The 17,206-nt window shown below is 42.6% G+C and overlaps 1 protein-coding gene across 5 annotated transcripts in view; it reads right to left on the reverse strand.

Annotated features, from left to right (window-relative positions):
• Nucleotides 1–17,206, reverse strand: part of VWA7 (von Willebrand factor A domain containing 7) — a 48,658-nt gene that overhangs the window by 8,165 nt on the left and 23,287 nt on the right. For all 5 annotated transcript variants that reach the window (XM_087923352.1, XM_087923354.1, XM_087923353.1 and 2 more), the window contains exons 7-14: nt 16,468–16,637; nt 14,817–14,929; nt 12,358–12,474; nt 11,030–11,209; nt 9,534–9,711; nt 4,866–5,018; nt 3,620–3,712; nt 1,746–2,026 (exon numbers count right to left, since the gene is read on the reverse strand). In XM_087923352.1, the coding sequence (XP_087779478.1) occupies nt 1,746–2,026; nt 3,620–3,712; nt 4,866–5,018; nt 9,534–9,711; nt 11,030–11,209; nt 12,358–12,474; nt 14,817–14,929; nt 16,468–16,637 (1,285 nt within the window). The remainder of the gene's footprint in view (nt 1–1,745; nt 2,027–3,619; nt 3,713–4,865; nt 5,019–9,533; nt 9,712–11,029; nt 11,210–12,357; nt 12,475–14,816; nt 14,930–16,467; nt 16,638–17,206) is intronic.

A 17,206-nucleotide genomic window follows, 5' to 3' on the forward strand; every position in this document is an offset into this window, starting at 1 on the left:
TAGATTTGTTAGCAGGTCAGTTTAAAAGCAGAAGAGAGCTCAGATGAACATTAGTTATTTTATTTATTTATTTAGTTTGTCAAGCATGTATGAGAAAAACAAGTATAAGTATGAACATAACATATAAACATACAAGTATAAACAGATATAAGTATATACATAATAAATGAGTACTAATAAATGAACAGTAGGACAGGGATGGTAGGCACACTGGTGCGCTTATGCACGCCCCCTTACAGGCCTCTTAGGAATGGAGTGAGGTCCACGGTAGACAGTTTAAGGTTAAAGTTTTGGGGGTTTGAGGATGTAACAACAGAGTCAGGTAGTGAGCTCCAAGCATTGACCACTCTGTTGCTGAAGTCGTATTTTCTGCAGCCGAGTTTGGAGCGGTTTACTTTTAGCTAGGCTTAATTAATTAATTAGGTTTTATTAGCTAGGAAGGCGGATCAGGGACCGATTTGCGGATGGAGATTTAAAAACTCAGATGGTGGGAGAAAAATATTAGTTCAATCCTGAAGAGGAAATACCTCAGAAAGTGGAGAAATGGAAAAACAGCATGAAAAACGCAGAAAGCCACCTCAGAGTGTACCGTACTGAGAAGGGACAGAATTGGAGAGCAAAAATGCAAAAACTGACATGATTGTTTAAGTATATTTCCCTTGTCCTTTGTTAAGGAGCTGGGTTTTTTTATTTGTGGCAATCATGTTGGGTCAGCAACACCTGCTGGTAGAAGAAACATATCTAGAAAAAGTCATTTTAAAACTCCCCACCACTTCCAAGGGACTGACAGCAAATCAGTTTAGTTCTTCAACTCTGTCTCCACAACGTTTAGTTTGGCTGCCGCAGATTTGCTACAAGAAAATTATTCACACATAGCCATGAGATAGAATACATGTACACGTATGTGTGTGTCTGTATATACACCTCTCTCTCTCTATATATATATATACCTCAATTTATGACCTTAATTGAGCCTGCAATTATGATTGTAAATCGAGACAGTTTTTAAGCCGGCTGTTCCATATTAGCAGGCTTGAAACCCTGCATTGCTATTGGTCAACAAAGAGAACTACCTGATTGGACAGCCAAGACAGCTGTGATTGGCTCGCTAAGAGTCTACCGCGATTGGATGAAACCAATCGTGGGAAACTCAAAGCGATGTCATTGGCAGCCTAGCCGCAGCCAGCTCTATAAAAAGAGCTGCCGCGAGCCCTGTTACTCACTCAGATCTAGCCAGTAAATAAAGAGCTGTTGTTCACTTATTCTGAGTCTCTCGTCTCTATGAACCCGACCTTCCGAACTTAACACCGGCCATCAAATTTTACAACTTTTTTGTAGTAATCATTAAGCAAACACTTCCGTTGTAATGTTACTCCGTTGTTAGCTGTGGGGCATTTTTTGCTGGAAACTGGAAGTGAACACCAGTTTCTGGCAAAAACACCATAAACTGCAATCAAGTAACTGCAGGATGCTGCACAGGGCCGTAAGTATGGGCTGGCTGCCGAGCATCCAAAATGCAGTCATGTAATCACGGAGGAGTGTGGCCATTGGCACTTTGAACTCCTTTTGGGGGGTCCATCATAACTTCTGTAAGTAATACGTCAAGGCCTACACATCTACACATACACAAAATGTTAAGTTCTAAAGAACAGAATGTCTATAGTACAATTAACAGAAAGAAAAGGAGAAACTGTAAAATACAGGTAAACCCCCCCAAAATCTTCCACCTTTAATTTTCCTCTTACCTCTAGGAGGGATCCTGTGACAGTTGCAACTTGAGGAGCAGATCTCTCCAACTTCTGGCCCTCACCATCCATTCCATGTACCACTATGGAAAAGCTGTTGGTGGTTGATAGAGTTGGAGGCAGCTCGGCCACAAACAGGTCCATCCGACTGTCTCTTCTCTGCAGTTTTAACTCCCCGAGGCTGCCTGTTCTTGCTTCTAAGTTCACCGACTGTAGCTGAACAGAGCCCGACTTAGTCTGGTTCAGGCCAATTGCCATGACAACCAGGTAGGTAGGCAAACCTGTCGGAAAACAAATGCTAATGTACCAGGCATCCAATCTCTAAAGAACCTGGTGTGGCCTGGTTCTTTTCATCCTCAACCAAGGAACGTGTGTGTGTGTGTGTGTGTGTGTGTGTGTGTGTGTGTTCAGACCAAAGATGGAGATAGTTCTAAGGAAGAACTGGATGTTCTATTGCAGGATTCAATCTGGGTCGGTCCCCAGAACCAGGGGTTTAATCTTCTGAGCTTTTTGGACTTGTACTGGAGCCCATCCTCAGGGAACTTCTCTGTGTGTGCTTTGGGCTGTTCTGAGTGTGGTATTTATATGGTGCCTGTGGGGTGTAGCTTTTTAGATGTAGATTGCATTGGTGTTGATGGCTGGCTGTTAAGTCATTGGCTGTTGTTTCCTTGTGCTGCCAAGACCCCGCCTCCCAAGGACTCAATGAGCTGGGGGTAAATCAGCACTCCTAGTGAATGATGAGGGGCCTGTTTCCCAGGCTTCCCTGGCTGTTTTTGTGCCTGCTTGTCCAACAATCTTAGTAGCTGCAAAGTTGAATGTATGTCATTGTTTATTGCAATGTGAGGCTACCAATGTCCTTGTCTGATTGCTCGCTTATGTCCTTGCAATCTTGTGGCTAGCTTCCTCTCCCTCTGTACTACATAGTCACAGGGGCAATTCATTTGTGGATGTTCTGTTTCTGAAGAGTGGCATTCAAGCAATGCTGATGCGGTTCTTCCTTCATTCCACAATGAGGTACAAGCTAAAAGCATCATAACAAAGACAGGGATGAACATCTGTCAATTTCTCTCCCAGATTCAAGTCATCCTTGTATTTGGGGTGAAACTTTTATGATATTAACTTAAAAGGTGGGAGGAAGCAGGATGAGAAAATGATGGTAAGGCGACACTCTAGTATTGCTATCTCTATGACTAAGATGGAAAATAAAATACAGATTATGAAAGCTTCCACATAAAGATCTGCCAACCTTACTAACCAAAAGGCTTGGTTGAAAAAGAAGGCACCTTTTTCTGCTTCAGAGATTATTATTTTCTGAAAAGAGGAAAATAATAGAAATGGCATAGGAAAAAGAACACTGATGAAGAGAAAGGCAGAAAAAAAAGTTGGGACAGATGACCGAATAATCAATGCCCTCATCTGAAAGGATAATGTCAGGAGGAAATGATCCATGATTTCTAAGGGTAAGTTATGACGGTACAAACTGAGGGATAATTTCCCATAAATTTGCACCCTTCAGAGGTAAGTGCCAGGCTCCAAAAACCAAGAAAGACATGCAGAATGACTTCTAAACAGTTTCCTTTGTTGTTACTCACTTATAGACAAAATCTTGTCAGACTAAGGCAAACTACTTGCATCATTAAACGTAAGAACTTCTATGAGGAGCTATCTTGACTCTCAATCACAAACAATCTAAACTTTGCTGTCTCTTGGTCCTCTGGAATACAGCCCACCCCTTCTGGAAATCCAGACTTCATTCTACCACAATCATCTAGGATTGCCAAATATGTAATGGAAGGCTAACAATAGTTAAGAGATCTCTCATTTATGTAAAAGCAAACATGGATCTTCCGAACAGAAGCAATCTCCAAATTTACCTTCAACAGGAGGACTATCCAGCATGAATAACCCTGGGTGACGTCCATCAACAGGAACAGCAAAATAATACAAGAAATCGAGGGTGCTCTCGCCTGTCAAAACATTTAGATGTCTGTAGAGATTCTCAGTCGGCCAGGCCATGGCTGCCCCAAAGGTGCTTTTTTCAGGAGGCAACCGGATTTTCTTGTTTCTTCTTTGAAGTCATTTCGCTTCTCATCCAAGAAGCTTCTTCAGCTCTGACAAGATGGTGCGGAATGGAAAGATTTATACTCCTTGCAGACAGCTGGTCATTTGCATCATTTTAGAGGTCGTTGAAGCACTTGGGAGGTTTATCCATGTTCTCAGGACTTTTAGCTATACAATTTGGGATGAACAACCTTTGAATGGTGTGGGAGTAGAAATGGATTCCACCCCCCCCCCCCAAAAAAAAAGATTCAGACTACAGGAACCATTTTCACTACTCAGGTGACCCCGAGGATACAGATAAACCTCCAAGTTCTTCAACCGCCTGCTAAAAGGATGCAAATGACCAGCTGCCTGCAAGGAGTATAAATCCTTCCATTCCTCACTATCCTGTCAGAGCTGAAGAAGCTTCTTGGATGAGAAGGGAAACTTCTTCAGAAGAAAAAACAAGAAAGTCCAGCTGGCTCCCGAAAAAGCACCTTTGGGAAAAACATACAGATATTTTAAAACCAGATCCACCGGAGCCCTGGTGGCGCAGTGGTTAGAATGCAGTATTGCAAGCAAACTCTGCCCCATAGCCTGGAGTTCAATCCGGATGGAGTTCAAATTGACTCAGCCTTCCTTTCTTCTGAGGTCAGTCAAATGAGGACTCAAGATTGTTGGGGGCTATTATGCTGACATTCTAAATTGTTCAGAGAGTACTGTAAAGCCTAAGTACTATTTCTATTGCCATGACCAGCAACAGATTAGGAAGCTGAAGAGTACAGTTTTTTAAAGACTGAAAAGGCTAACTTCTCTTCACTCATTTTTTTTTTTTTAGAACACAGAATATGACTTCCCCATGATACATACCAGGACTCTCCAACTGTCCTCCCTTTTTTTCGCCCCCAACCCTTAATTTTTCAAATTGACTTGTTAAATGCACCTGGCCACTGAGAATGACAAAAACTAACGCAACTTTATATTGGTGGAGACGACCTACACCCTGAAATTATTGTCATTATACTTCATGGAAAGTCTGGTCCTACTGAACAAAGAACCTAGTTTAAACCCATTTCTCACCTTGAATATACACCGAATAATGCCCTTTGGACTGAAGTTTCAAAGTCCATTCACCAGGACAGACAGGAGCGGAAAGGAACGCTCTATAAATTCCACCAATGTGCTGGATCTTGGCTAAGGGACCGTGAATTGTTGCATCAGTTTGGAATCTATCTGTACAAAAAAATGGGTGGGAAGAACATCAGTGGTATTTAAGAATAAACTCAAGTATAGGTAGTCCTCGCTTAACAACTGCTGATTTAGTGACCTTTTGAAGTTAGGATAGACCTTCCAAAAGGTACTTACAACCTCATTTCAAAGTTCCTTTTATATATATATTCCATATATTTGTATGTGGATCTTTGGTTATTCAGGTTTTCTCCCATGTAAAATTGGAAGTATCTTGGCAACGTTTCGACGAAATCTCATTCGACATCTTCAGGCTTGTGTTTTCAGCTTTGTGCTTCTCAGAGTAATGTGAGCTTGCAGCTGCTTCTTCCTTTTAACTGCTAGTGGGGGTGTGACCCCAACCAATGAGAACACACCCCCACCCCATCAGAACACAGAACACAGAACACAGACAAGCCCCCACCCAATCAAGTCACACCCCTATATATAGTATATTTTATCTATACATTTTTCTTTAACATATATTCAATAAACAATTAATACAAACTCAAGGTTAACCGTTTTAAACTTGATTGCAGAAAATACAACTTCAGCAACAGAGTGGTCAACGCCTGGAATGCCCTACCCAACTCAGTTGTTACAGCCTCAACCCCTCACAGATTCAACCTCAAACTGTCTACTGTGGACCTCACCCCATTCTTAAGAGGCCCTTAAAGGGGGCATGCATAAGCGCACCAGCGTGCCTACCATCCCTGCCCTACTATCCCCATTTATCTGTATTTATTTCCTTTGTTCCTATTTATGTTCATACCTACACTTGTTATCTTGTACATGTTTGACAAAAAAAAAATGTGCTTGGTAAACAGTGTATTGTCTGGGCGGTTTACTTGTACATAATAATAGTAATAATAATAATGTTATTCACTTATACCTAGTAGTAATCTTCCAACTTCTAATTACTGCCTCTATTGACTAACCATTGATAAAACAAATCCCATGTTAAAAAATATTCTATCTTCTTTATCTTTAGTGTTAACCTATCCATTTCTGCATTTTCATCCTTAGGAATTTCCTCATTCTTCCAGTGCTGTGCAAATTCAATTCTCACTACTGTCAAGACTTGTAGTATTAAATATATGTTCCCTTTATCATATTTTTCTGGTATTATACCTAATAAAAATATGTCTGGCTTTAAATCTATGTGTTGCTTTAATATTTTCTCTAACCATGTATTTTTGTCCAAATTTTTTTTTTGCCTTAAAGCATGTCCACCACATATGATAATAAAGGTAAAGGTTCCCCTTGCACATACGTGCTAGTTGTTTCTGGCTCTAGGGGGCAGTGCTCACAAAGCTGAAGAACCAGCACTGTCTGAAGACATCTCCGTGGTCATATGGCCAGCCTGATTAAACGCCAAAGGCGCACGGAACGCTGTTACCTTCCCACCAATGGTGGTCCCTATTTTTCTACATACATTTTTACATGCTTTCGAACTGCTAGGTTGGCAGAAGCTGGGTCAAATTATGGGAGCTCACTCTGTTACGCAGCGCTAAGGATTTGAACTGCCAAACTGCCGAACTTTCTGATCGACAAGCACAGTCTTAGCCACTGAGCCACTATGTCCCAAGGCTACATATGATAGTAGGAACCGGTATCTGATTACATTTCCAACATTTGGTGGACATGTTTTTAAACATCTTAGCTAGCCTTGCTGGTGACAAATGCCACCTGTAATTTCAGTGTTCTGAGGGGGAACCTTCCAGCTCACATTTCACTTTATGGATGGTTGCAGTGTTCCACAGTTGTAGTGGAATGTAGTCTGGATTCCCAGGTATATGTAAACCCAGTTCTGGAGGCCTGTGTTGGTTACCAGTTGGTTTCCAAGTTCAATTTCAAGTACTGTACTGGTTCTCACTACTAAAACCTGCCGGACCATCTAAATCAGCCAGAACTGGCCCAATCAATTAGACCAATTAGAAATAAATCACTACACATTCCTCATTTCTGACATCATTAAAGAAAGATCCAACCTAGAACTAAGGAGAAATTTCCTGAAGAGGAGTAAGCCAGTGGAATGGTTTGCTTCTGCACGTTGTGGGTGCTTGTTGTGGTTCGCCGGCAGCAGGTGTGGATGGCTGAGGTCTTGGAGAGCGAGGACTCAGATGAGGGGCCTGCATGTGATGCAGGGATGGGGCCAGGACCATCAGGGAGTGGAGTGCTGCCTTCGGAGCTTGTGGAGGCTGGCAACAGTGATGAAGAGGTCCCTGAGGAGCCTGTGCCCAGTGCGTGTGCACGCAGGGCTGCTCAAAGGAAAGACCAGCTGCAGTAGCATGGGTGACTCGGGAGTAAGGCTGCAAGGTGATGGCCCCTCCCTTAAGGGATAAAAGCCAGCCTGAGAGACCGGTATTCTTTGCAGGAAGCAAAGAAGTTCTTGCACTTCAAGCCTTGTGGAAGTTCAGAATGTCCTGGTTTTGTGTTTGGAGACTTTTGGTTTTGATTTTTCCTTGTAATTTAATCTAGTGTACCTGGCAGCCTTGTACAACCTTGGCAAGGCTTGTTCTTATCTGGGACAATTCGTTTTTAATAGCGTTTTACTGTGAATGAACAGAATTTACAGAGAAGCATTAAAAAGGTTTTGCTTTTATCTGTTTGGTGTTTATTTGCTTTGAACGAGGCTTGGGTCAGAACAGTGCTCCATCACTAGAGGCTTTTAAAAAGAGACTGAACTGGTATAGTGTCTTCTATTTGAGGAGAGGGTTGGACTATAATAAGGTCCCTTCCAACTTCGTTGTTCTATGTCCTATGCTTCTCCATAATAGCATTGTGGAATAGTCTCTCTTTGAAAATTAGGTTGATCCACCATTTTGTCAATTTTTCAAAAATGGTTAAAAAAATCAAGTGAGAACATAGAACAATAGAGTTGGAAGGGACCTTCTACCCTGCTTGAGCAGGAGACTCTATACTGTTTCAGACAAGTGGCTGTCCAGTCTCTTGTTAAAAACTTCCTGTCCCTGATTTGACATGGCCTTATTTTTATCTCCAACTCTTAAATTATCCCTTATGTTTTTTTCTTACATTGTTCAGTATTATAATTTTTTAAGTCTGTCAGTTTTGTGGTCTGTACTGTGAATATTAAAACTGTGTTATTTATTCTATGTAAGTTACCAAGTGTTAAGTTTGAGCAATGAGAGGCTGAACCAGAGCATGAGTGCAACAGTACTTTATTTTACAAATAAAGGGCTGACCGTGCTTGCCAAGCCTGGAACTGGCTCGCAGCAATCAGCAGCCAGTTGGACCCCGCAGCCTGCTTTTATAGCTGGCTGCTGGGGAGAACCGACCAATGGGAATGGGGGAATAACGCCCACACAAAGTGAGTGGACCTGAGTGAGAACTCCTTGAGTCCTCAGGACATAACACCAAGAGTATTTTTTTTAATTGTCATGAATACAAATAAGTATTCATTTGTTAGATACTATATGGGTAGTCCTCGATTTATGGCAGTAACGGAGCCTGCTGATTATGGTTGTAAGTCACAATGGTCATAAAACAGATCACCCACTTGCCCGACTAAATTTTTTGAGTAAAGCATTTTTTGCTCCAGTCAAAAAATGAACGCTGCGATCATTAAACCAATCCATTTTTCGCTGCAATCATTAAGAAAATCCAAGGTCTGGTTCTGCCACAAAGTGGAAGTAAATGCCAAAATGTCGTCATGTGACTGAGTATGATGCAAACAAGCATAAATATGAGGCAATTACCAAGCACCTAACATGTGATGTGGTAATGGGGGTGTGGCCACTGAAACTTTGAATCCTATTGTAAGTAGTTTTTTTCAGGGTCTATCATAACTTCAAATGGTTGCTAAGCAACAGGTCATTAGTAGATGACTACCTATATACTCAAGGGACACAGTGGCTCAGTGGTAAGACGCTGAGCTTGTCGATCAGAAAGATCGGCAGTTCGGTGGTTCGAATCCCTAGTGCCGTGTAATGGAGTGAGCTCCTGTTACTTGTCCTAGCTTCTGCCAACTTAGCAGTTCGAAAGCATGTAAAAATGCAGTAGAAAAATAGGGACCCCTTTGGTGGGAAGGTAACAATGTTCTGTGTGCCTTCGGGCATTCAGTCATGCCGGCAACATGACCACAGAGACGTCTTCAGACAGCGTGACTCTTCAGCCTTGAAATGGAGATGAACACTGCCTCCTAGAGCCGGAAACAACTAGCACGTATGTGCGAGGGGAACTTTTACCTTTTCCAATAACTCACAGTTTTGTACATGACTTAAGATGAAATATATAGTGCTTTCTGCTCTTATTTTTCCCCCAACCACCCTGAGAAGAAAAAAAAAACCCAACTTCTCAAAGTATCCCATAGAACTTCCACGGATGAGAGTAAGCTGATCTCCCCATTGTTAATCCAAAGTTTTAACCATACAGTCATCCCACCCACCCCCAAATTAAGAAAAAGAAACTATTTGCAATTAGTATAAAAGCATTTTTTTTTTAAGTACAAGATCTAAAACAAGAAAACAAATCACTATAAGAGGGAATATAGATGGCTACCTGTTGGATCCCTTATTTCAAAGAAATCCACGGAACCTTGGATGGTCACCACCACGCGGTCCACCAAACTGTCAATCCAGAACTGGTGGTTTGCCAACTGGGGAGCTTGCTTCTTTGACCTACGCTGAGTCCCTTTAGGTCTCAAGATGTTTCCTTTGTGGTAGCGAAAGAGAGTCACCTAGAAAAATATAATACAGGTAGCCCTCAGGTTACCACAGTCCACACCGGGAATCCTGCATCCAGTTTTGATCACCACATTACAAAAAAAGGCTTTGGAAAAAAAAGTGCAAAGAAGAGCAACTAAGAGGATTAAAGGCCTGGAGACAAAAACCATATATGAAAAACGGTGTCAGGGCTCTAGCCTCCACCCCCATTTATATAATGAGTTTCTAGCCGCATCTCTCAGATGTTTAAAGAAGATGTATTTATTATTATTTATTATTTATTTATTAGATTTATTAGGCAGATTTATTAGAACATGGCGGTGCTGCCTAGGTGCAGCTGACTCTGAGACACATCACTCATTTCACCCTTGACCCTGGTCTTCCCCCACCCCCTGGATGTTTATTCTCCAATGGGACACATCCATAGCCAAGAGTCATCAATCATGCTCTCCAGTAATAATCTTGCACACCAGAAACTTCGGTCGCCTAGAAATTATCTAAGGAATGCACTACTCCCCCCCGCCCCCGCTTTCTGCTGGCAACTCAAAAAGATCAGTGAAATATTTTCGAGTTGAAAACTGGTTGCTTGTGACTTACGACTACTTTTCACACTTATGATCGTTGCAGCATTCTCATGATCATGTGATGCTTGGCAACTGGCATGTAATCATGATGGTGACAATGTCCCAAAATCATGTGATCATTTTTTGCGACCTTCTGACAAGAAAAGCCAATGGGGAAGCCAGATTGGCTTAACAACTGAAGTGATTTGTTTAGCAACCACAGCAAAAAAAGGTTGTAAGATCACTTGTATAGATCATGCTAGAGAGCACTGCACACCAGAACAACTAGACACAAGGACAGATTTTTCCTGAACGCCATCACTCTGCTAAACAAATAATTCCCTCAACACTGTCCAACTATTTACAAAGTCTGCACTACTATTACTATTGATCTTCTCATCACTCTTCTCCACCCATCCCCTCCCACTTGTGACTGTATGACTTTAACTTTGTCGCCTGTATCCTTACGATGTATATTGACAGTTTCCTAGTATGATTTGATTGCTTATTTGTACCCTATGACTATCATTAAGTGTTGCACCTTATGATTCTTAACAAAAGTATCTTTTCTTTTTATGTACACTGAGAGCATATGCACCAAGACAAATTCCTTGTGTATCCAATCATACTTGGCCAATAAAGAATTCATTCATTCATTCATTAACAATGACCTTAATAAGTAATAGAAATTGTGGTTCCAATTATGGTTGTTACCTTCCTGACCTGTATGATCTATGTATACATATACACACATGCACCTTGCCATTACCGAAGATAATCTGGATTCGCCAATAATCTCAGCCATCTGCCGGATATTATCGTTGTCTGTGAATATAATCTGGCCTCCAGAACTCTCAGCTAACTGAACGTACAAGTCAAATCGGTTTGGGGCAAGCGTTTCCCGCTTCTTTCGAGTCTTGGATGGGTCTTCTGTGATTAGGAAGGTTACCTGATATTGAGAAAGAAAGAACCCCAGGCTTAGGATCCAGAATGCAGAATATTCTAAATATGCTGCATCCAAAGAGTTTAGAAACGTGGCTCGATTTTGTATGAAAATGCAAACGTGCTTGGAAATGGCAGCTGGAGACACAATATACCATTTAGATATAGTATTTATTGGTTTTTGCTTTCCTTTAGTCATAAGATTTTCAGTTTTCACCAGCCTGTGCCAATGTGATATTGTATGTTGAATAAAACTATGCTTTGAGGAACCTACCTGCCTCAGAGTTCTGTTTGTTATGGGTGGATTACTTGGACCCTTGACACCTGCAACCTTTCTGTTAGGGAGTTCAAGGTGACATACATCTTCTCCTCCAATTGGTTTCTCAGAATTGCCCTCTTGTCAGTTAAGATGGGGCTGAAAGGTTCTCATTGGCCCCAGAAGGCCTGAGGATGAATTTGAATCCTGTTCTTCCCAATCTTAAATCCATCCAGCAGCATCTGCTACAAATCTCACTATGATGTGCTAATACCGTGTTTCTCAATATCGGCAATGTCAGGATTCCGGCAGTTGCCCTAATTAAATCATGAGCCTCGAGCCAAACTTCAAAAACTTAAAAGAATTTATTAGGAGCAAACATATCAGCATAACCTGCATGCATCCGATTCTGAGATACATAATTCACTGTCACCCTTGACCCTGGTTTGCCCCCACACCCTCTGGGTGTATCATAATTTATATTCTCCAGTGAAACACGTTCATAGCCAAGAGTCATCAATCACGTTCTCCAATTAGAGATCTGCACAGCAGAAATTCCAGTCGCTTGGTTATAATCTTTGCAAGATAAGAATGGAATGCGCTTTCGGTTCCAAACGGCTGCAATTTCTTCCCCTCCCCCTTTCTGTTCATGGCAACTGTAAAACAGGCGTAGGAATGTTTTATGAGTTGACAGGAAACTTGAAGCTGTGTGGACTTCAACTCCCAGAATTCCCCAGCCGGTGGTTTATTAGCCACAGCGTCTGACCCCCACCCAGTGCCTGGATGTAGTGGGATGCTGGGAGGAAGAGGCTGGCATATTTTGCACTGGCATACTATACAACTGGAAAGAAATATCTCCAAAAGGAAATTGTTTGATAAAAGGAAGAGGCACAGCTGACCTTGCACTTCTTTTCCTGAATTAGGGATTCCACGCTGTTCTTCAGGTGAGCATCTTTAGCAGATGCATCAGTGAAGACAAAGATCTCGGAATAGGGTGGTGAGTTCTGGAGGGCAAGCTAAGTTAAAAAAAACAGAGAGAGAGAGAGAAAGACAAGGAAGATTCATATACATCCCCTGAACATGACATTTATCAGAATAGAATAACAGTTGGAAGTGATCTTGGACGTCTTCTGGTCCAACCCACCTCTCAAGTGCGAGACTCTATACCAGGGGTGTCAAACTCGATTTCATTGAGGGCCACATCAGGGTTGTGTCTGACCTCGGGAGGACCTGGGGGGGGCGTGTTTGGCGTGGCCAGGGTTGGTGAGGCGAGCATGATGCCACCTGTGTTGGGACACGCCTGTGAGCGCTCTGCTAGCGATAATGGGCTCCCGAGCTCTGTTTTCGGCTGCAATAGCCTCCTGCAATCCTCTGCCAGTGAAAAGAGAGCTCAAGGGGGTGGCACACGCAGCCCTCACGAGCTCCGTTTTCAGCTGGGATGGCCTCCTGCAACCTTCTGCCCCAATGAAAACAGAGCTCGGGAGGGCCACGCATGGCCCTCACATGCTCAGTTTTTACTGGCAGAGGCATCGCAGGCCAATCCTTCACTATTTCCAGGGAAGCCGCGCGGGCCAGATTGTTCTGACCCAAACTTTGTTCCAAGTAAACAAACACCAAACAGAGATAAAAGCAAAACCTTTTAATGCTTCTTTGCGAATTCCATTAATTTACGGTGAAAAGCTATTAAAACTCTGATAAGAATGAGCCTTACCAAGGCTGTGCAAGGCTGCCAAAAGCACTACATTAAGTTGCCAAGAAATATTCCAAAGAAAAAGTCTTCAAACACAAACGCAGATAGTCCAAACTTCCACAAGGTTTGACGTACAAGAACTTCTTTGCTTCCTGCAAAGAATCCCAGTCTCTCAGGCTGGCTTTTATCTCTTAAGGGAGGGACCATCACCTTGCAGCCTTACTCCTGAGCTGCCCGTGCTGCTGCAGCTGCTCTTTCCTTCGAGCAGCACTGGGCACAGGCTCCTCGGGGACCTCCTCATCACTGCTGCCAGCCTCCACAATCTCTGAAGGCAGCATTCCACTCCCTGATGGTCCTGGCCCCTCATCTGAGTCCTCGCTCTCCGAGACCTCAGCTGTCCGCACCTGCTGCTAGCAAACCATAACACAGATCTAAGCACCCCGTAGGCTGGATCCATCCCACAGGCCTTGAGTATGACACCCCTGCTCTATCCCATTTCAAACAAATAGTTGTCCGATCTCTTCTTGAAAATCTCCAGTGTTGGAGCATTCACAACTTCTGAAGGCAAGTTGTTCCACTGATTCATTGTTCTATCTGTCAGGAAATTTCTCCTTAGTTCTAAGCTGCTTCTCTCCTCGATTAGTTTCCACCTCTTGCTTCCTGGCCTGCTTCTTACTCCAGGTGCTTGGAGAATAGGTTGACCCCCTTCTCCTTTGGGGCAGCCCTTTAGGTATTAGAAGACTGCTACAGTGGCAGATAACATTTTTTAAAAAGAATATGCTTGACGTTGTTGGTAGAAAGAAAAGGTAAAGGACAACCAGCAGCAAAGTACATGAACTTCATTAGCCTGATGATGGGTACATCAATGAGAGATTTCAAGGTCAGGTTGGAAACAGATCCTTCCTGGAGAAAGCCTATCTATGTGATTGCTGGCAGTCAATATCAAGGTGCACAATCAATCCATCAATCATCAACCAAACATTATGAAAATCAAGATCTCTCCCTTGATCAGCTATTGGAAAAGCTATTTCAGCTGCTGTCTTTTTTTCTTTTTCTTTTTTGGAAGAGAATAGATTGCACCTCAATTACACTATAGAAAGGGCACACTCATCCAGTGAGGATTTTTAGAATCATAAAGTCATCAGACTGGAAGGCTTGGAGACCTTTTTGAGTCCAACCCCCGCTGGAAACCTTATACCAGGGGTGTCAAACTCGTGTTGTCACGTGATAAGTTGCGACTCCCCCCCCCTTTGCTAAAAAGGGAGTGGGCGTGGCCAGCACGTGACACATTTGGCCTGCCTTATACCATCCCAATCAAATGGCTGTCCAGTCTATTTTTGAAAACCTCCAGTGATGGAACACCCACAACTCCAGGAGATAAGCTCTTCCATCGATTATTTTTTCTCACTATCAAGAAATTTCTCCTTACTTCTAGGTTGGATCTCTCTTTTTTTACTGTGCATTTAATAATCCAGTCCTGGTCAAAATAGCTTCATAAGTCCATCCTCAGAAATCCATCAGTCAAGTAGAGATCCAATATTTTGGTTTTTTGTTTTGTTTTTCCTAATCTTTCTCTGGTTTTTTTCAATAGAATTTGCATGGATCACAGTTTGAGAACTTCTGGTCTATAAAATTATGCAGCAATAAAAGATGTTTCATGAGTGCTACCTCCAGGGCTGACAGACACATTTCAGGCTCATCTCCACCACCCAATGGGCTGATGGTGTTTAAGACTTTCCAAAATTCTTCAGGGTCACTGGTCTTACTGACTGGTCCAAAACCTAGAAGAGAAAGAGAGAGAGGGAGGGAAAGAGATAGAGAAATAAAAAGGGAAAGGAGAGAGGGAGAGAGATAGTAACAGGGAGAGAGCGGAGGAAAGGAAAGAAACAGGAACAGAGAGAGAGGGACAGTGAAAGAGAGAGGGAGAGTGAAATAAAAGAGAGAGAGAGGGAGAGAGAAAGGAAGAGGGATAGAGCAAGAGAGAGAGAGAGAGAAAAGGGGAGAGGGAAAGGAAAGGAGAGAGAGAAAGAAGGAAAGAGAAACGGAGAGAGAGGGGACAGAAGGAGAGAGAAAGGAAGAGGGAGAGAGGAAGAAAGCAAGACAGAGAGAGAGGAGGCAGAGAAAGCAAGAGAGATGGGGGGAGAGGAAGAGGAAGAGAGAAGGAGAAAGAGAGAGAGGGAGAGTAATGGCTAATTCTCAAAACATCTCATATTGTTTCTTAGTATTTTAGTATATGCAGCATTGCTTGAATGTCCCCTGCAGAAAAACACCCCTACAACTATCCAGTACTAGGTGAAAACTCTTATATTTTCCAAGACGTTTTAGAAAACCATTTTAGAATTGCAATTCTTATCCTGATGTTTACAGTGATTTATTGCTATTAATATTATTACCATTGGCGTTACAAAGTTTTTACTGAGAAACTCTGAATTAGAATCTTTCAGGGAAACTCCCACCACACACACACACACACACACACACACAATTTTCTCACATGAGCTTCCCTGAATTTTTAGATCATTGGGACAGAGCCCACTTTCTGTTCTGCCAACACCCAAAGCTTCCCTATTTGTCTCAACGTGTCTCATTGTAAGTTTTATTTATTTTGTATTCTTCACTTTTAACCGGTGGTGGTATTCTACTGGTTCGGATCGGTTCAAGTGAACCGGTAGTAAAAAATGCTACGGTTTGGCTGAACCACTAGTAGAAAAAACAGCTACCGATTCGCCAGGTAGCTGAACCAGTATTTCTTTTTTTTCCTTCCTCCCGACGATCAGCTGATCCGATGATCAGCTGTGCCAGGATCCCCCTCGCTGTCTTACTGCTTCGCCCAGGAGGCTTCCCTGAGGCCCAGGAGGCAAAAAAATGGAGCGCAGGGGTGGGTGGGTGGGTTTGATGTGTGCCCACCCCAGCGCTCCATTTTTGCCTCCTGGGCCTCAGGAAGCCTCCTGGTAGCAAAAATGGCCTCCTAGGAGGTTTCCTGAGGCCCAGGAGGCAAAAAAAAATTGGAGCCCTGGGGGAGGGGTGCTGCAAAAAAAAAAAAAAGAGAAGAAGCCATGCCCACCCAGTCACATGGCCACTCCCATCTAGCCACACCCACAGAACTGGTAGTAAAAATATTTGCCTCCCACCCCTACTTTTAACTTTGTATTCTACTTAATGATCTAAAAATCAGGGAAGCTCAGGTGAGAAATGTTAACTTTGTCCCCAGCTTTCTACTGTTCCACTTTGTAAAGCTGGGGACAAAGTTAACAAGCAAGCAATAGTAATAAAAAAAAATGAAATGCAACTAAAAAAGAGACTATGTCAATAATCTTACCGGGATCATGGAAAGGCACCAAGAGGTAAAAATCTGGTTGTAGAGGGGTGCCTTGGCGCTGCTCGATGATCTCCCGTGCCTGAAACTTAGCAGCGCTGATCTCTTCCCCCATACTTCCAGTGGTGTCCACAACGAAACTCAGGCCTGTGGTTGAGCTGATATCCAGCAACCTTCAAACAAAATGTAGTGTGAATTGTGATTTAATAAATTATTCTTTAGGACAGATTCATACCTGATGCTAAGAGATGATGTGGTTTATTTGGGGCTGGCTTAGCATGTTATGTAGGCTTAACATGTTAAGTAAGCTTAGTCCTTCTGGTCTGTAAAATAAGGATTACGGCGTACCAGGCTATGCAAAAACAATCAATTGTGCTTTATACAACCAAGCGTGGCTTAGTGTAATGAACCAGTGTGGAATTATGGAAACATACAGGGAGAAGGCCTTCACATTTGCTCTCTCTCTCTTCTTTCTCTCTCTCTCTTTCCCCTTTCTTCCATCCTTCCTTTTCTTTCTTCTTTCTTTCTCCTTCCTTTTCCTTCCTTTCTTCCTCTTTCTTTCTTTCTTTCTTTCTTTCTTTCTTTCTTTCTTTCTTTCTTTCTTTCCTTCCTTCCTTCCTTTCTTCCTTCCTTCTTTTTCCTTCCTTCCTTCCTTTTCTCTTTTCTTTCTCTTTTTCTTTCTTTCTCTCTCCCTCTCTTCCTCCCTCTTTTCCTTTCCTTTCCTTTCCTTTCCTTTTTCTTC

Source organism: Pseudonaja textilis, chromosome 2 (genome assembly GCF_049901715.1).
Source record: "Pseudonaja textilis isolate UNSWEBS1 chromosome 2, rPseTex1.2, whole genome shotgun sequence".
In the NCBI taxonomy this organism is placed as follows: domain Eukaryota; kingdom Metazoa; phylum Chordata; class Lepidosauria; order Squamata; family Elapidae; genus Pseudonaja; species Pseudonaja textilis.